Source organism: Scyliorhinus canicula, chromosome 17, assembly GCF_902713615.1.
Source record: "Scyliorhinus canicula chromosome 17, sScyCan1.1, whole genome shotgun sequence".
Lineage (NCBI taxonomy): Eukaryota > Metazoa > Chordata > Chondrichthyes > Carcharhiniformes > Scyliorhinidae > Scyliorhinus > Scyliorhinus canicula.
In genome coordinates, this window is record NC_052162.1 from 90856578 (window position 1) to 90877396 (window position 20819).

The 20819-nt window shown below is 55.1% G+C and overlaps 1 protein-coding gene across 2 annotated transcripts in view; it reads left to right on the top strand.

Annotated features, from left to right (window-relative positions):
• The window catches only part of LOC119951660 (sodium- and chloride-dependent neutral and basic amino acid transporter B(0+)-like), a 101870-nt gene that overhangs the window by 58780 nt on the left and 22271 nt on the right, over positions 1–20819 (top strand). For both annotated transcript variants that reach the window (XM_038774849.1, XM_038774848.1), the window contains 2 exons: positions 1127–1252; positions 13490–13608. In XM_038774849.1, the coding sequence (XP_038630777.1) occupies positions 1127–1252; positions 13490–13608 (245 nt within the window). The remainder of the gene's footprint in view (positions 1–1126; positions 1253–13489; positions 13609–20819) is intronic.

The window sequence follows — 20819 nt, forward strand, 5'->3', positions numbered from 1 at the left end:
GCGTTTTGACCCTCATGATAATGTTGTATGGCCTCCTCTCTCTGCCCGGGGCCCCATGTCCTGCTCATCGTCCCCCCCCCCCCCCCCCCCCCACCCACCCCCCCCCCCCCCCCCCGAACGTGGCCTGCCCTCAATATCGTGCTGGGCTTAACATTTTCAGTGTTTCTGATCTGCTGCCACTACTTGAGCGCCACGCCAACCAGCGGCGAAAGGCCTTCGCCGGCCAGCGTGAGTTGGCGCATGCGCGGGAGCATCAGCATGTGCAGGCGTCATCCCAGCGCATGCGCAGGGGGGGTTCATCTCCACGTCAGCCATCGCGGACTTTTATACCAGTGGAGGAATAGAGTGCCCCCACGGCACAGGTACGCCCGCGGATCAGTAGGCCCCGATCGCGGGCCAGGCTATCGTGGGGGTACCTCCCGTGGCTGGATTCCCCCCACGCCCCCCCCATCTCCTCTGAGGACCCCAGAGGGCGCCCGTGCAGCCAGGTCCCACCGGTAAGTACCTACTCTAATTTACGCCGGCGCCGGAGAATTCGGCAGCCGGCGAGGGCGGGATTCACGCCGCCTTCTGGCGATTCTCCGACCCGGCGGTGGGGTCGGAGAATCCCACCCTATGTCTCTGGAGTGGGACTTGAACCGCCTGACTCAGGGTTGCTATCAACTGAGCTGCAGCTGACACTGAAACAGTGCATCCTATGGTGACCAGGCACTACAGTTTCTCACCTTCCTACATTCCTACATGCCTAACCCCTCTCTCAGAGACCAGCCCACCTACATTGATCATGGAAGCTGTGGGTACAGACTCCATCCCTATGTGCATCGCCAAGAAACCTCACTATATAGCCACAACCAGGTGTAAATGGATTCCTGCCTGGATTCTGGCCATTGGTATGGTGATCTGCTAGAATATTTAGACTTTTGAATCCGAGGTGCACTAAGTGAAAACTCATCCAGCCTTGACAGCGCTCACCTTGATGAAAGTCACAACATCTCAGTCCAAATGCACAAACATTGGGTAATATTAACCAGATTTTGACAATTGAAATTGAAATTTAGTTAATTGCTACAGTATCTCTTTATTAAGCATCATTAATTTTTCCATATCAATTGTATCCACTGGTTAGGTATTGGTTTGGCTTTCGTCGCCTACCCAGAGGCCCTTGCACAGTTGCCGTGGGCACCATTTTGGTCCATTTTATTTTTCTTCATGCTGCTCACTCTGGGATTCAGCAGTCAGTTTGGCGATTTTGGTAAGTACCTCCATAAGCCACCTCTATTAAACGTTTATTCAATAAAAATTATAAATGAAAATAATTATAAATTCATATAGGATTGCAAATATCTAGAGTGGGATTCTCCGGCCGCCGGAGAATCGCTCCCGAGGTCAATGGAATTTTCCATTGTACGTGGATCGCACGTGGCATTCTTGGTGCGTGCAGGGCAGGAGAATCCCTTGTGAGTCAAAATCTTAGCAGGGATATGTTTAAATATATTCAAGCACTGCCAATGTTTGGGAAGAAAGATCACCATCAGAGGCGGTATCTAGGGATTATTATATTGAGGTGAGAATAAACCTATTAAGTGCACACGAACAAGTACCAAAAGCCTACAGACAGAATTTTAGAAATCCAAGTGAAGAACCATGGGCGGAATTATCCGGCCCCCCGCAGGGTCGGAGAATCGCCCGGGGCCGACGTCAATCCCGCCCCTGCCGTGGCCCGAATTCTCCGCCACCCGGGAATCGACAGGGGCGGGAATCGCGCCGGTCGGTGGGCCCCCGCGGCGATTTTCCGGCCTTTCCCGCCAGCGGGAATCAAAGCACATCTGGTGCCGGCGGGATTGACGATGCGGGTGGGCGCTGGGGTCCTGGAGAGGGGACACGGGGTGATCTGGCCCCGGGGGGTGCCCCCACGGTGGCCTGGCCCGCGATCGGGGCCCACCGATCGGCAGGCGGGCCTGTGCTGTGGGGGCGCGCACCGGCCACCAGCCGGCGAAGGCCTTTCGGCCCCGGCTGGAGGCGTGCCAAGGGCAGTTCGCGCTGGCCGGCGGAGCGGGAACCACTCTGGCCCAGGCCTATCCCCTAAAGGTGCGGAGAATTCTCGCCACTCCACAACGCCGGGAACCCCCGCCCCGCCGGGTAGGGGAGAATCCCGGCCCAGGTCAGACATATGTAGAATTTGAAAGAATTATGCAAAATAATTTTGCTTGGCGGATAAGGGGCGGGATTTGCCGACCCCGTGAAGGGTCGGAGAATCGCCGGGGGAGGGCAGCGTAAATCCCGCCCGTGGCCCAGATGTCGCCCGCAATATTCTCCAGCCCCCCAAAAATCCCGTCAACGTGAATCACGTCACGCGCCTCACAGAATGGCGAGGACCTGTGCCACGCAATGGGACCCGGGTCCGCCCCAATTTTCCAGGCCGGATGGGCCGAAGTCCCGCCGACGTGACCACGGGCGTAAATCGAACCACCTATTTAACGGCGTCAACCAGTCATGCTGGTTGACGCCAGCCAGCGCGGAGGTAGGGTTCCGCGTGGGGATGCCGCCGGAGAGGGGACGGCACGGCCGCAGGTGGCGGGGGAGGGTCGCAGGAGCCATTGGGGGTTAGGGAGGGGGGGGGGTGTTCGCCTGGCCAGGTGCCAGCTGTCAACAGTCGCTGCTGGACAATGCAGCCCATGGCATCTGTCTGCGGAGGGCGGGATGGGGGGGGGGGGGGGGCACGGGCAATGTTGACATGTCGTCTATCCCCCCCACCCCCACCCCCTGCAGTCCATTATGTTTGGTCATCACCCAGCGATGTTGGCTGCCATGGTGGGAGCCGCACTTCTACATGTTGCCCTGGGGGAGCTGGAGCAGGAGCCTGCCAGGGAGGCGGCAGAGGATGCCGCAGAGGACCCTGCTGCAGGGAGGCGGGTGGCAGTCGCCCAGGCTGGAGGGCCGCCCGCCCGACAGGACGAGGAGGAGGAGGAGGTCGTGGTGGTGCCACGGCGACCGAGACGTCCGATGAGGCCCCGTGTGTATTGGCGCTGCTCGTCGTACCAGGATCTCACAGACCGGGATTGCAGGAGGAGACTCCGGATGAGCCGGGAAACCGTCGCACACATCAGCCACTTGATGGCACACCTGGCACCGCGTGGCACCCTCTCCCCGTGGCCGTGAAGGTTACGGTGGCCCAGAACGGTTAAGCCACGGGGTCATTCCAAGTGCCGAGTGGGGACCTATCCGGCATCTCGCAGGCATCGGTGCATCCGGGCAGTGACAGATGCCCTACATGCCATTGCGGACCGCTACATCCAGTTCCCTGTACACCGGGCCAGCCAGGATGCCCGGGCAGCGGGCTTCGCTGCCGTGGCCAGGTTGTCCATGGTCCAGGGGGCGATCGATGGGATGCACCTCGCCGTGTGGCCACCTGTGGATAACAGGGCTGTGTTCACGAATAGGAAGGGGACCTATTCCATGAATGTGCAGGTTGTTGATCCTGCACATCTGCACCCGGTACCCGGGCAGTGTACATGGCTCATTCGTATTGGCGCCATCTTCAATCCCCACCGTGTTCGAGCCCATCGTTGTGGTCTGCTGCGTCCTGCACAACATAACCCAGCAGAGGGGCGATGTGCTGCAGGCTAGAGGAGGGGGAAGGGGAGGAGCAGCAAGATGAGGCGCAGACCTCCCCAGATGAAGAGGATGAGGGCTATATTCAGGATAGATGGGCCTACCACCCTCACCCCACCCACCCAACACCAACCACCAACCACCCTCACCGCACCCACCCACTGCCAACCCCCTTACCCCACCCACCTAACACCAACCATCCTCACCCCACCCGCATGCACATCATCACTCCATTGCACATCCACCTGCGGCACAATGGGCAGGACTCACACGGTCGCTGGTGGAAGCGTGTATATTGCAGGCCATGGAGGATGATGACAACCCGCTCTGCGATGAACTCCGGGCTCGAAACCGTTAGACAATGTCTGACTCATGGCCACAGTACCATCCTCCCCCAGACCATCACTGCATGTGGCCTTGACTGTGCAGCGCACGGTCCCGTTGTCTGCCCGGGGAGATGGCATTGGGACCCGGGTTGGGGGGGGGGGGGGGGCACATTCACCTGAGGCCGACGTTCTATCAACCCTCACGCACACACTGGCACTCACCTCACACCACCCCCCCCCCCGCACGCATTGGACAGAGCACGGAGACAGCTTCTGTAGGTGTGAAAGTGATTTTAATAGTAAACAATTCATACACTTGCCCTAGCCCCAGAACGAATCTGTGCCCTGCACCCGTGCCAACTTACTCAGTGTCTAACTTTCTGACCTAACGGGCCTTATGACTACGTCTAGGTGGTTCCCCAGATGGTACAGCGGAACTGGAGGTGGACTCCTGTGATTTCTGCCCTGTGACTGGGGACCCCTTTGGCGGCCATTTCCTGGGGCGGCCCGGCCTAGATGGGCCTGGCTGCTGCCCGGACAGCTAGGATGGCGAGCCTCCAGCCCGTCCTGAGGAAGGCGGGGGGGGAGTCCGAGGTGTCGCGGTGTCCCAGGACCACCCCTGCAGGGGGACCCAGAACGGTCCCCAGCACCTCCTCCTCCCTCAGGGTGCCCGACGGTCCCCGGGCCTCTACATGGGTCGGGGATGCGAACGGACCGAGCATCCGACGCCCCCCCGACACCTGGCGCTGCCAGTCCTGGAGGCCCGCCTTGGTATCAAAGTAGGTCTGCAAGTTTGCAGCCATGGAGCTCAGGGAGTTGGCCATTCCTGCCTGTGTCTGGGTGGCGCCGGCCAGCACCTGGGCAATGGCGCCGGTGCCCTCAGCGATGGCCTGCAGAGACTGGGCCACTGCGTTGAGTGCCTCTGCGATCTGCGATCTGCTGAGGCTCTTGCTCATGGGCCACGGACGCCGCCTGCACGGAAAGCCCCAGGCCTTACATACTGCGACCCATGTCTGACACCGTTGCACCCATTGCCTCCACCGCGGATGCCACCCGTGCGGTGTGCGGTGTCGGCCTCGGTGGCACGCATGAACGGCACCACTCCCTGCTCCTGCATGCGGGTGGACTCCTCCACCTTCGTCTGCAGCTGCCGCAGGCCGACCATCACCCCCTTCGATCGTCCCTTGGTCCGTGACTGCTTCGGATCTATGGGTGGGTGTGGTAACTCCAGGAACCCTGGACCTGTCTGGGCGGCAGATGGTTGCCTGCGCCGGGCTGCCCTCCACCTGCCTGGCCCCTCGGCTGCTTCTGTCTCCACCTGCTCTACCAGGACAGGTGTGTTGTGCGCACCAGTTAGTGTCCCAGATGCCTCATCGCTAAAGTGCCCAATCGAGGTGAGTGTCTCTGCGATAGTGGGGGGTGTAGGAGATAGCAGTGGCGTAATGGCGTGCTCCTCATCCGACCCGAAGTCTGGGGTCCCCTGGAGTGGTGATTCCTGTCCATCCGTCCCCTGTGTGTGGGTGTCGTGTGCGTCAATATCCTGCGTGTCGGTGTCCTGTGTGTCGGTGTCCTGTGTGTCGGTGTCCTGTGTGTCCCTGTCTCGTAGCCGCCCTGGAACGTCCTGGGGGCGGGTGGCATCCGCGGGTACGGTTGGGTCGATGTTAGGTCCTGCAATACGCAATACAGCATGCATGGTTAGACACGCAGACGGGGATGGGGGAAGGGTGGATATGGGGGAAGGGGGGATGGGAGAATGGGAGGATATGGGGAAAGGGGGATATGGGGGAAGGGGGGATATGGGGGAAGGCGGAAATTGGTGAAGGGGGGATGGGAAAGTGGGGGATATGGGGAAAGGGGGATATGGGGGAAGGAAGGATATGGGGGAAGGGGGGATGGGAGAATGGGAGGATATGGGGAAAGGGGGATATGGGGAAAGGGGGGATTACAATGGGGGGGTCTCACTTGGTGGTGCGTGCCCGACCTCTCCATCCACAACCTCCCGGTCCTCGGGTTTGCCTGCAAGGTCCAGGGCCCTCTCTTCATGAATGGTGAGTGGTCGCAATTCAGGTGGACCCCCTCCGGTCCTCTCACACTCCCGGTTGTTGTGAGCGACCTTCTCCTGTGGGGGGGCGGGAGGGTGGCAGAGATAAAGGGCACCAGTGTTAGGCAGACATATTCATGCGGACCAGTGGTTGTGTGTATGTTGGCAGAGGTTCATGCCCCATCCTGCCAATGCAGCCTGCATGGGTGGGTGCAGCCAGGTCGGTTGCACCTAGGGCTGTGCCGCCCATCGGGTTTTTAGGGGGGTACTCACCCTGGCTGCCCTGACAAGGTCATTGACCTTCTTGTGCCACTGAACGCCTGTCCTGGCTGTTACGGCCACGGCGCTGACAGCCTCTGCCACCTTCCTCCACAGGCGCCAGCTGAGGCGTAGTGCGACCCTGCGGCCGTGTCAGGCCATGTCCCTTCACACTCTGCCCACTGGAACCCTCCCCCCACCCCCATCCTCTGTCCCTTCACACTCTGCCCACTGGAACCCCCCCCCACCCCCATCCTCTGTCCCTTCACACTCTTCCCACTGGACACCCCCCCCCCCCAACCCCCACCCCCCATCCTCTGTCCCTACACACTCTGGCCACTGGACACCCCCCCCCCATCCTCTGTCCCTTCATACTCTGCCCATTGGACACCCCCCCCAACCCCCACCCCCCATCCTCTGTCCCTTCACACTCTGCCCACTGGACCCCCCCCCACCCCCATCCTCTGTCCCTTCACACTCTTCCACTGGACACCCCCCCCACCCCCCACCCCCATCCTCTGTCCCTTCACACTCTGCCCACTGGACCCACCCCCATCCTCTGTCCCTTTACACTCTGCCCACTGGACACTCCCCCCCCCCCCCCCCCCACCCCCATCCTCTGTCCCTTTACACTCTGCCCACTGGACCGTCCAATGCCCGGCCGAGCGTTTCTAAACAACCCCGTTTCATTCTCTTCCCTAGGACGTGCTGCCGAACAACCAGGGCCATCCGCGTCCAGGCAAAAACGAGCACCTGCCACCACCACCGCACCCAGGGCCGCACGCCAGAGGGTGCTGGGAGCACAGTCAGGGGTGCCACCCTCCCAAACAGATTCTGTGGAGCAGGAGGCGCAGAGGACGGTGACAGAGGGAGAGGGAGAAATGGGCCGCCAACGCCATGTGGCCGCTCATCATTGGGCCGATGACCCCGATGACATTTTACGGACGAGGACCTCGAGCTTGCGGCACTGCTATCTCCCATACCATCCACCATCCCAGAGACACTCACCTCGGTTGGGCAATTAAGTGATGAAGCTCCCTGGTCACGGTTTGGTTCGCACAACACAGCTGAGCAGGTACAGCAGGTGGAGGTCGGAGCAGCCGAGAGCCCGGACTGTCGGAGGGCAGGCCAGGCCCAGCATCCAGCTGGCTCCCAGACGTTTCCTGGGTTCCTGGATTTACTTGACCCACCCGCAGAGCCGATGCATTTTGAAACCCAGGGACACAATGACGGGATGAGGGCTGTCTTCCAGCAGCTGCAGACGCAGTTAGTGGAGTCAAACCGCATCCAGGAGCAGGGAGTGGTGCCGCTCATGGCAGCCACCCAGGCCGACACCGCACGGGGGGCGTCCGCGGTCGAGGCAATGGGTGAAACGGTTTCGGCCATGGGTCAGGTTATGCAAGGTGTTGGGCTTCATTTGCATGCGTCATCCTCGGCCCTGGACAGGGCTGCCCTCTCACAGGCAGCAATGCTCCAGAGCAAACATGACATTGCCGGCACGCTGCGGGCCTTGGCCGAGTCTCACCAGTCGCAGCACGCCATGGCACAGTCCTAGCAGGAAATGGTACAGTCCCACCAGTCAGTTGCGGAGAGCATCAACCGCCTGACACACGTGCTGGATAGCGTCGCGCACTCACAGGTTGAGGTCGCACAGTCCCTGGAGGAATGTCTCACTCCCTGGACTCCGTCTCTGCGAACCTTCGGACCCTGGTTGAAACCGTTGCAGGCCTCCAGGACTGGGAGCGGCAGGTGTCGACGGGGCACCTCCCCGCTCGCACCTCCGTCCAAAAGTGAGGCTCGGGGGCCACCGGGCTCCCCGAGGGAGGAGGAGGTTTCGGTGCCCGTCCCATTAACTCGATCACGGGACGTCCCGGGACGCTCGGCCTCCCCCGTCCCATCCCTGGTGCATTGGGTGGGCAGCAGGCAGAGCAGGGTGGCACCACGTCATCCGAGACGCCCGCAGAGCAGCCTGGCCCATCAAGGCCGGGTCGCCCCAGGAAACGAGTGCCGACGGGGAGACATGTCGAAGGGGGCGATTCACAGCAATCCCCCTCCACTCCTGCTGTATCATCTGGGGAATCACTTAGACGTAGTAGTAGGGCCCGTAAGGCAATGAAGAGGGACACAAAGTAAGTTGGCACGGGTGAAGGGCACAGATTAGTTGTAGGGGCGAGGGCATCTGTAAACTATGTTAACTGTTAAACTCACTGTTGCACATAACTTGTAAGACTGTGTGATTTTTCCATTGCCACAGGGATCGTGATGGTGACCGAGTGGCGCTGGGGTTGACGAGCAGTGAAACTTCGGTGCCGGGTGTGCAGTCCCTCCCCCCACCCCCCCCACCCCACCCCCTCCCACAGCTAGCCCACGCGGGCACGTGATGGAGTGTCAGTGACGAACTCAGCGGCCACCGAGATGGATGGTTCAGCTATTGCCATGAGTGAGACTTTGTCTAACGATTCTGAGTTCTCAGCTCATCGCAGAGCGGGCTGTCATCATTCCACATGGCACTGATCACACCCGCTGACAGGGTGATGTAGAACTGGAGCAGTGTATGCAGAGCGGGGGTGCGGGTGGAGGGTGGTGATGGTGGAAGTTGTGTGTTGACCCTCTGCACGACTAGCGATGCAGGTGGTGGTTTGGTGTTCAGCGGGGCCGTCGCGCACAAAGCGTGAATCTGGCTGCCACCAAGGCGTCGCGTGCCCGCCATCCTTGCCAGGTCCGTCGTGCAGCCTCCTGGGCATCACCAGCACCTGGGTCCTGTCTCCGTGCTGCGCCCGCCACTCCGCCAGCATCCTCCTCCTCCTCCTCCCTCTCCTCCTCCTCCTCTGTGCTGGCACCACTGCCACTGGCTTCTCCCGCCGCCTCCTCCAGCAGGACATCTCCCCTCTGCATCGCGATGTTGTGCAGCGCACAGCAGACCACAACAATGCGAGCGACCCTGTCGGCCTGGTACTGCAGGGCCCCTCCTGAGCAGTCCAGGCACCTGAATCTCATCTTCCGTAGACCAAGGCAGCGCTCCACCACACCCCTGGTTGCTGCATGGGCCTCGTTGTATCGGGTTTCCGCATTGGTCTGAGGCCTCCGTATAGGCGTCATCAGCCAAGACCTCAGTGGATAACCCCTGTCGCCCAGCAACCAGCCCCTCAGCCGGGGGGGCCGTCCCTCTAACATTGGAGGGATGCACGACTGCGCCAGAATGTAGGCGTCATGCACACTCCCTGGGAACCTTGCGCAGACGTTCATGATCCTCATGTAGGGATCGCATACCATCTGGATATTCATGGAGTATGTCCCCCTCCTGTTTGTGAACACCTCCCTGTCCCCTGCAGGCGGGCGCATGGGGACGTGAACAGAATCGATGACCCCCTGCACCATCAGTATCCCGGCCATGCTGGCAAATCCACAAGCTCGTGAATGTTGACTTGCTCGGTCCTCGGGAAAGGTGATGTAGTGGTCCGCGATGGCATAGAGGGCGTCGGTCACATCCCGGATACACTTGTGGACCGATGACTGGGAGATCCCGGAGACATCCCCGCTCGGAGACTGGAAGGAGCCGGTAGCATAGAAGTTAAGAGCGACCGTCAGCTTGATGGCAACCGGGATCGCATGTCCTCCCATTCCACGTGGCATGAGGTGCGCCACGAGGTGACAGATATGTATCACCGTCTGCCTACTCAGCCGGAGTCTCCTCCTGCAGGTGATGTCCGTCATTGTTAGGAAAGAGACACGGACACGGTACACCCTTAGCCTTGGTCGTCGCCTCTGGCGCCGTGGCTGCACCCTCACTCTCTCCTCTTCCTCCTCCTCCTCCTCCTCCCCATGCTGCTCGACGACTGGCAACTCCTCGGCCCTTCCCTCTGCTGCTGCAGCTGGCCCTGCATCCACTGCGGGTTGTGGCTGTGGATGCTGCTGCATCGCCAAATGCAGCGGCTCCAACCACTGCGCTGAACATAGCCGTTCTGCTCACATACATTGTGCTAACCTACAGAAGGGTGGTGGGGGCAGAGAAACGGGACATGTTAGACGGAGGTTAGTCGACAACTCGGCAGCCGCCACGGGATACCTGTGTGTCCCGGTGGCCTGGACGCACTGCTGACACGTGGGCAGCCTAACCCCAGGTCACTTTCTGCATCCAACGGCCAGTAAACTATGTCCTCCTCACGGGTGCGTCAGTGGCCTGTGGCCGTAAGCCACAGGGCAACCAGCGGCCGTGTCCTCGTGCCCGTCATGCCATGGCAGGGCGGCTGACATTTTGTAACCGGGGTGGACGAGTCACTCCCTCCCTCCCTCTCTCCCTCTCCCCCCCTCACCCCCTCACACCCCTCTCCCCCTCTCCCCCCTCCCCTCCTCTCCCTCCCTCTCTCCCTCTCCCTCCCTCTCTCCCTCTCCCTCCCTCTCCCTCTCTCCCTCTCCCTCCCTCTCTCCCTCTCCCTCCCTCTCCACCCCTCTCCCCCCTTCCCCTCCTCTCCCCCTCCCCCTCCTCTCTCTCTCCCTCCCCCCCCTCACCCTCCCTCTCCCCTCCCCCTCCCCCTCACCCTCTCCCCCTCCTCTCCCTCCCTTTCTCCCTCTCCATCTCTCCCTCTCCCTCCCTCTCCCTCCCTCCCTCTCCACCCTCTCCCCCGCCCCTTCTCTCCACCCTCCCCCTCCTCTCCCCCTCACCCACCCCTCTCCCCCCCTCTCCTCCCCTCCCCCTCCCCCTCCTCACCCTCCCTCTCCCCCCTCTCCCCCTCTCCCCCCTCCTCCCCCTCTCCCTCTCTCCCTCTCCCTCCCTCTCTCCCTCTCCCTTCCTCTCCCTCTCCCTCCCTCTCCCCCCTCTCCCCTTCCCCCCTCTCCCCCTCCCCCCTCCTCCCTCTCCCCCCCTCCCCCCTCTCCCCCTCTCCCTCTCTCCCTCTCCCTCCCTCTCTCCCTCTCCCTCCCTCCTCTCCCTCTCCCTCCCTCTCCCCCCTCTCCCCCTTCCCCCCTCCTCACCCTCCCTCCCCTCTCCCCCCTCCTCTCCCTCCCTCTCCCCCCTCCCCCCTCTCCCCTCTCCCCCCCTCCTCACCCTCCCTCGCCCCCTCCCATCTCCTCTCCCTCCCTCTCCCACCCTCTCCCAGCCCCTTACCCCCCCCCCCTCCCCACTGTTCGCTGCCTTCTCGGGGATGCCTTCCCCGGTCTGCCCAGACTCCGGCGGTCCGCTCACCTCCTCGCTCCTATCGTCAGCCGGCACGACTGGCTGACGACTTTAAAAAGCAGGTGCGATAGCCGGCGTCATAACCTGGCGTCACGACGTCGGGACTTCGGCCCATCCGGGCCGGGGAATAACGGGGGGGAACGGATAGTCGGCTGTTTGGCCGTATCGGGGCGTTTGACGAATTTATCCGCGGGAAAACCGATGTAAAAATGTTTCTCGTTTCGGAAAATAGCGGGAGCGCGTCGGACCAGCGTCGCGTGAAAAACCGGCGCGGCCCGTTATTCTCCGAACCGGCGTGAGGTCGGAGAATCGCGCCCATTGTTCCATTGTGTATAGCCTGTTCAGAGGTTTGTGGGTAAGCAGGGACCAGAACATGTTCAATATTTTATTTGTGAGGGTAAGGTTTGCTCATGTGTACAAGGTGGAGTAGGTAAGGAGATTAACATCTTCAGGGATACAGGAGCAGTCAGTCTTTAATGCTGAGAGATAAGGGATGGGATCCCACATCCCGCCGCACTGGTTTTCCAGTGGGACGCGCCCCTACCAGCAGTGGGATCCTTCGTTCCGGCAGCCGGACAATTGGGTTTCCCATTGTGGGCACCCCCACGCTTTTGGGCATGAGTGCACTCCCAGCGAAATGAAGGATCCTATTGACGGAGAATCCAACCCAAGGGTTATGGAGTTTGGAAGGAGTATCGCCAGAAAAGGTGGTAATATGTGGAACTAGTGGTGACATGACTCGTGTGTCACGATGTAAGGTGAGGTTAGACAGTCCGGTGAAATGTGATGAAGTGGTAGGAGTAATCGAAAAATTACCTTGTTCAGGGGTACAATTTATCCTGGGTAATTACACAGCTGGATCACAGGTGGAAGTGAGGCCTACTGTGGTTGAAAAGCCAGTGGAAAGTCAAACAACTGAGATTTTTCAAGAAGCATATCCTGGGGTGTTTCCTGATTGTGTGGTGACAAGATTACAATGCCGCAGGTTGAGGCAGGAGGAAGAGAACTTGAGGAGTACTGTTAAGGAGGTTGAGGTTCAGTTGTCAGAACCCATGTTTGATTAGATGGTTGGTAAATAACAAAAGCAGGTGGTGGATGAAACAGATATCTTTAGCTCAAGAAAGTTAGTAGAATTACAGTAGAATTATTCAGAGATAAAGCAGTTATATCAGAAAGCATATACGGAAATTGAATTCAGATTTTATTTAAAGCAGTGTCAAAAGATCACTTTTTCTCAATGAACACCTCTGCACTGCAGAGGTGTTACTCATGATATGCTATCCTGCACTCCTTATTGAATCAGTGTTTGTCTTCTAGTTTGATGGGAACGGTAGAGTGAGCGATGTGATCAGCATGATTTTACAGATTGTGGTTGAATACACTTCTGTTGCTGCTGAAGGCCTGCCATGCCTTGGTCAAATGTTTGATATCAAGGGCAATCATTCTCACCTCCCCTCTGGAATTCAGCTCTCCTGTCTATGTTTGGTGAAAAGGCATTTATTCAATCAGGAGCTGAGTGGCCTGGTGGAATACAAACTGAGCATCAGGGAGCAGGTTCTTTTAAATTCAATTATGTGATGGTTATGTCACATTATGCCTCATGAATGTTCAGTTTTGAGCTGCTGGATCAGATCTGGGCCTAACGCATTTGGCACGATTATAGTGCCACACAACTCAAAGGCGTTCTCCCTGTGAAAAGGGTTTTGTCTCCACATGGATTGTGTCATTGCCTCTCCTGCCAATACTGCCATGGACAGATGCTATTGCAACAGGCTCAAGGGCAAGGACAAATAGGCTTTCCCCTCTGGTTCTCTGACCATTTTCTGCAAGCTTAGTCTGGCAGATAGGTCATTCAGAACCCGGACAGCTCAATCATTAGTGTTGCTACAAAATCACTCTTGGTGATGGACATTGAAGATCTGTGGCCTTGCTCAATTTAGCACTTCTTCCATGTGATGTTCAACATGGAGAGGCACTGAGCCTTCAACTGAGGGAGTGTCATTGATAGTAATCTGGGATTATAGAACTGTGTAAATTATAAATAATGTACTGACCTCAATTAACTTACTTTTTCATCAGAAACGATTATAACCACCCTGTTGGACCAGTTCCCAAAGTTGCTACGTTCCAAACGACTTTACCTGATAACTGGTGTTTCCCTTTTATTTTATTTGCTTGGCCTTTTATTAGTAACACAGGTATGTTATCCTTTATTTGTTTGTAATATTTCAGCCCAAGTCATTAATTATTAAGTAATAAAAACTTGAGTGTTTGTCATGTTTTTTCCATTTATTTAACATTATTAAAAATTCATTCATGGGATGCAGCCATGGGTGACTCGGCCAGTATTTATCGGTACTCCCACAGTGCTGTTGGCTTCCAGCATTTTGACACAGCGACAGTGAAGGAACGTCGATATATTTCCAAGTCAGGATGGTAAGTGACTTGGAGGGCAACTTGTAGATGGTAGGTTTTTCCAGGTATCTGTTGCCCCTGTCCTTCCAGATGGTAAGCAACTTGTAGATGGTGGGTTTTTTCAGGTATCCTCCAGATGGTAGTGGTTGTGAGTTTGGAAGATGATGCCTAAGGAGCCTTGGTGAGTTCCTGCAGTGCACCTTGCAGATGGTACACACCTCTGCCAATGTTCATCGGTGGTGGAGGGAGTGAATGTTTGTAGATGGGATGCCAATTGGATTGCTTTTTCCTGGATGCTTTTGAGATTCCTGAGGGATGTTTGAGCTACATTCAATCTGGCAAGTGGAGAGTATTTCATCATACTCCTGACATGTGCCTTTTAGATGGTGGATAGGCTTTGGGGGGTTAGCAGGGGAATTATTCATTGCAGGATTCTTAGCCTCTGAACTGCTCTTGTAGCCACATATTAATATGGCTGGCCCAGTTCAGTTTCTGATGTTGATAGTGGGGATTTCAGTAATCGTAGTGTTATTGAATGTCAGTACCATGGTTTCAATTCTCTCTTCTTGTAGATCGTATTGTCTTGCACTTGTGTGGCGACTTGTCAGCCCACACCTGGATATTGTCTAGGTCTTGCATCATTTGGGCGTGGACTGATTATGTATCTGAGGAATCGCCCATCGTACTGAACAATGTGCAATCATCAGTAAACATTCCCACATCTGACCTTATGATGGAATGAAGGTCAATGATGAACAGTTGAAAATGGTTGTGGCTAGAACACTCTCCTGAGTAACTCTTGCAGTAATGTCCTGGTACTGACAATTGACCTTCATCCACCAGAACCATCTTCCTATGAGCCAGGTAGGTAAAGTCACCATAGTCCCAGATGACCATAGACTGCTTTCCCTTTGAGGGGGACAGCTTAGTGGTGGTGATTTAACCTGAGGATCACCACACTTCAGGCAGGGGGCAAGGTTGAGATGGCGGACCTCCGTGAATAACCTCAGCCGGTATGGGAACTGCACCTGTGCTTTTAGCCTTGTTCTGCATCACAAACCTGCTGTCCAGCCAACTGAACAAACCGACCCGGCATGACTCAAACCAGTGGAGAATTTCCCTCCGATTCCCACTGGCTCCAGTTTGGCCAGAGCTCCTTTCTGCATCATTCGGTCGAACGCTGATTTGGCGTCAAGGTGAGTCCCTCTCAGCTCACCCAGTCCAGCTGTTTTGTCCATGTTTGAACCAAGGCTGTAATGAGGTCAGGAGCGGAGTGATTCTGAGTGAGCAGTTTATTGCTAAGCAAGCGCCATTTGATAGCACTGTTGGTGACCCCTTTCATCACTTTGCTGATAATCGGGAGTGGACTGAAGGGGTGGTAATTGGCCACATTGGATCACTCCTGCTTTTTATGCTCAGGATATACCGGGGCAATTTTCTACATTGTCAGTATTGTAGCTGTACAGAAACATCTTGGCTAGATGGGTGGCAAGTGATTTTTCGGAATTGACTGTTCTCTTCCCATCCGGTTAAAGGGATGAAACTCTGGACAAAATTCTCTGTTTGGGAGAAAGTGTTGACACTGGGACTGAATTGTGTGGGGTTCATTTTCCCATTATGGGTGCTACTGGGGTGCCTTAGCTGGTTTAGCTCAGTGGGCTCAACATCTGGTTTGTGATGCAGAACAAGGCCAGCACGGCAGGTTCAATTCCCATACTGGCTGAGAATTCTGAATTCCCCCTCTGTGTACCTGAACAGGCACCGAAATGTGGCGACTAGGGGCTTTTCACAGTAACTTTACTGCAGTGTTAATGTAAGCCTCCTTGTGACAATAAAGATTATTTTTATTTCCAGAGCAATTCAGGACATACTCATGGGCCTGCACTCTGCTGGCCCGACCAAGATCGCTCAAGGAAGACTTGCCCCCCTCCTGTTGGGAGTCTGAGGTGGGCCCACAGCTCCATGCCAGGGAGGACGAGAGGGACATACTCTTCCCCAGCATTGGCCGCAGACTCAGTCCTTCCTTCCTGAACACTGCCTGATGGCAGAGGCAGTCAGCGCTGTCAGTCTTACCAGGAGGAGACAGAGGAGTGGGGATCACTGGTTAGTCCTCGAGCCTGGGAGAGGTAGGGAACCAGGGAGATTTCATTCGGCCACATTGCATGTGTTCTCTGGTTTGGCAGGTTTCTGCTGGTCACCTGCTTCCTCTGAAATGGAAGTTGGGGGTGGTTGGGGAGGAGGGGGGGGGGGGGGCGGTGGGGGTGCTTCTGAATGTCAACACGTGGTGGGCTCCTAATTGCCTAATTGAGCTTGGCCGTTGATGATACAGCTGGGCTATGAGGGGTGTCCAGACGGGTGGCCTGGAAGGGCTCCCAGATGACCAGAGGTCTTCTGAGCATTTAAAGGACACAGACAGCACTTAGCAATGTGAGCAGCCAGGAGCTTGCAGGTAGCACCAAGGGAGTGCATTTCAAAGACAGACTGCAGCAATGGCGGTCTGAGCCAGGCTGTCCCGATCACGAATGGGACGCCCCACGTCCATGGGTTTGGTACAAAGTCACTACCCACTACTGCCCCCAACGTGGGCAACCATCCCGCAGCATGTCTGACAGTTTTCAACGGGTTATCAGTGTGTTCTGCAGCCTCCCCACTCCCTCTCCACAGCAAAGGCGCCCAGTCCACCATTGTAAATACTTGTAGTAATTCACGCAGCGAGATCTCCGGCTGAGAGGAGCGGAGAATCGCAGAAGAGGGGAGCATACTGTGTCCAAGCAGCTAGTTACATTTAAATGCATGCAAATACTGCACTTGAATGCCAATGTAGGGCGCTAACCTCATCATCGCCACCAGCGAGGGACCAGATCATGGTGCCCAAGTCGATGGCGTGCACAGACCGCAGGCTGAATTCTCGCATTTGTCGATGGGGCAGAGAATCATTTTTGACACCAATATCGGGGGCGGCGCCATGGCCTGTGTCCCACCCCGCTATGCTCAGTCCCCGACCGGCCTACTTTCCCACGGCGCGGGACTCGTGTGGTCTTACCCTTCATGAACTTAGCGTGGCGGCTGTGGACCCAGCCCGGCGCCGCCACAGTTGGGGGAGTGCCAATCCGCGGGCAGGGGGTGCTTCATTTGGGGCTGAGGGCACTGTGGGCGGGCGGTCCAGGGCGCGCGAGCAACCGAAGGGGAGTCTGCCATGAAGTACATCGCGGCCGCTGCAGACCGCCGCCATGTGCATGTGCAGCCACAGACCCGGAAATGTTCAGGGCCATATTGGTAGCTAGAACTGGGAGCTCTACGCTGCCTCCCTGCTAGCCCCCAGCAAAACAGCGAATCGGTGGCTGTTCTTTGCCAGTTTTCCTGCCGTAAAACACTACTGTTTTCATGCCAGCGTGGGGACTTAGTCTCCTAAACAGAGAATCCAGCCCCTTGATTTTGGCCGGTTGCCTGATTCTCCGCCCAATCGTAGCTCGCGTTTGCGGCGACACGAGGTGGAGAATTTCACCCTCTACTAATTAAAACCCTGTGAATCAGTTTTACTTTGTTTTCATTCAACATTATTTGATATGTCTCACATCATGGAGATGTGCATTTTGGAAAATTTCAGTCTCACTTTCAGCGTGTCTCAGTTGAGCCTTGTAAATCCCAATCAAGGATTCGAGCACAAGGAAATACATTATGCTGACATGTCACAACGATGACCAGGGAGTCCGGCATGGTCAGATGTGCCATCCTTTGGATGACTCATTAAACAGAGGCCCATTCACCCATTCAAACTAAGAAATCCAGGATTTTGTGGTGCTTTAAGTGCAGAGAGTCAAATAAAGGGGCAGGATATCAGAAGTACAACAGCAACAAATAATTCAGAGGTGCTTCAAGTGGGATATTTGTACTTGGAAGTAAGGCAAGACATATTTTATCTATTATTGCACATTCAGTTGACCGTGTTAAATTCCATTTCTGGCTATTTACTATGTATGTCTTTTGTATCATTCTTGCTCTTTAACTGTCTTCACCTGTCACCTGTCACAAAGGAAAATGGCTGTGGTAGTTGGAGGACAATAATCTTAGCTCCAGGACATCACTGCAGGACTTCCTCGGTCAAACCATCTTCAGCTGCTTCATCAATGACCTTCCGATCATCATAACCTCAGTCGTGCAGATATTCGCTGATGATGCACATGTTCAGAACCATGCTCTGCTCCTCAGATACTGAAGCAGCCCATGTCCAAATGCAGCAAATGCGGACAACATCCAGGCTCGGGCTGTCAAGTGGCAAGTACCAATTGGGGCAGACAAGTGCCAGGCATTGACTATTTCCAATAAGAGAGATATTCTAACCATTGCCCTTTGGCATTACTACCACTGAGTCTCCCACTATCAACATCCTGGGGGTTATCCTTGACCAGAAACTGAACTGGACGAGGCATTTAAAGACTACAGGAACACGTCAGAGGCTAGGAATCCTGCAGCGAGCAACTCACCTCCTGATTCCCCAAAGCCTGTAGTGATATGTACATCTGTACATACATCTGCACATACACCAGGACTGCAGACAGATGTAACAGCCACACCATCACTAGAGGGCAGCATCAGAGACGGGTATAAAGGGTCCAGCCCAAGGGAGGATCTGCCTCTTTCTGAAGCACAGGGCTAGTGAGCAGCAGCAGACAGAGACAGCTCAGCGTAGGCAGCTTACCTTAGCTTCACTGGTCATACCTCTTGACTGTATTATATCTAGTTAAGCTCTGAAAACAGAACTAACCCATTGAATAAAGTATTTGTGTTAACTGGAAATCTACAATCTTTATTCAGACTTAGAGAATAACATACGATACCAGGAGTGATTTCAGAAAGCTAGCTAGACACCAGCAAGAGAAGAAAAACTTAAACCGGATATTCGACTGTGGAAGACTTCGCAGCAAATGGATCCTCGACGACAAACTGATTCGATGGAACTTGTTGGAACTCCATGGCAGCTGGAAAAAACAATTTAAGTTATAACTGGAAAATGTTTGAACAGGTGTTCCAAATATTTATCACAGGTAATGATTTAAGCACTGCCTCTGACGCAATGAAAATAACCCTACTACTCTCAACAGGAGGGCATGAAGCTAGAGAAATCTATAATTGCATGAATTATTGAGAAGGTGAGGACAACACCAAAGTAGACGCTGTACTCAAAAAATTTACTGAACGCTTTGACAGTAAATCTGGTGAGATGCTGAAAAGATTTAACTCATGTCCGAGAAACGGAGGGCCCATATCTGATTTTATTACAAATGTCAAGTTAATACCACAAGGCTGTGATTATGCTGTTTTCAGAGACACTGTGATAATGCATCAATTAATTTCTGGACTATCTGATAAAAATCTGAGGGAAGAACTTTCACAAAATAAGTATCTAACTCTAGACATCGCTATACAAAAATGCCTTGCTTATGAACAAAAACAAAATCAATACTTTGAGTCTCCAGAAACACAGAATCATCATTTAGAAAACAAAATTGGTAAAAATGGCATGAACACTCACCACGAGGCAGAGGCAGGATTGAATCGGAGAAAGATGGAGGTTCTGAGCGGCAGCCGTCTTGAGAAAGGAGCTGCACATGCTCAGTTGCGAAAAGAGGACACAGTACAGGAAACTCGGTGTGCGCATGGGCAATTGAGTCCTATGCATGACTTCACGAGCGTCATGATGTCAGAGGACTAGGACCACGCCCACTTAAAAGGGAAATGCACGAAAATTTTTTAAAAAATTTAAAGCTGCAAAACCCAATTTTCTTGCCTCAAAAGACAGAACAATGCCCAAACTTACACCAGCAGTTGAAAATAACTTTCACAACACCCTGGAACAAGCAGTTAGCACCACCCTAGAAGATGATATGGTCCTGGTAGACAACGACTCAGGCGAAGATTTCATCTTGGGAGATGGCTACCCCAGTACCAAATCCGAACCGCAACTAGAGGTGTTGTACCATGAAGATCCCGACGATGAGTTCTTCGGATTGGGGAATCTTCAGCCCAGCATATATGACATCCCGACTCGTGAATGCAGGATTATGTTGCGGCCTGACGCCAAGAAACAGAGAGTGGTCCACGCACCATGAAGGGTCCCAGCCTCCACACAAGAAGATGATTTGTTCATTGGACATGAAGAGAATGATCACGACTCCGAAACAAAAAGCGATGATTTGTCTATCGAGCAATACACACAATACTACTCCGACATGGCTGAGTTATTCGGAGATCCTGATCACAGCATCAGGAACACGGTGGAAAAGCTCAATACGACTCTTCTCATGGTAGATGAATCTGATACCATGGTGCCATGGCAGATCGTCGATACATTGGATGACAGCAATACCCAAGACGAAGACGATACCACACAGAGAGCACAGAATTACTCAGTTGAGAGAGCACAGATCGACTCTACAGTGAGAACACTGCACGACTCCACAAAGAGAGCGATGACAGACTCCAGAGAGAGAGCGATGACAGACTCCACAGAGAGAGCAATGAAGGACTCCACAGGAGAGCGATGAAGGACACCACAAAGAGAGCGACACAAGCCTCCACAGAGAGAGCGATGCAAGCCTCCACAAAGGGAGTGATGCAAGCCTCCACAGACAGCTCAGTGACAGACTCAAAAATGGAAGCAAGCCATCACTCCATAGTGAACGCCATGCATGTACAAGACCATGAAGATCTATCAAGCTTATTTGAGCCCCAGAAGAAGACACGGAATGTCTACCCACTGTATGTGAGACAAGTGACGAAGAAATCACAATTCCCATACAGGATGTGCAGGATCACAGCGAGACTGATGTATCTCAGCTCGTCTGCACAGAAGCACTCAATAATCAGAAGACGGCCACCCATGAGTCCTGACAGACCACATCAATTGAAATCTTGAAGATTTTGACTCCAGACGAGGAGCACCAAGAGTCCAGAGAGACCGAGTCAATAGAAATCCTGAAGTTTTTGACTCCAG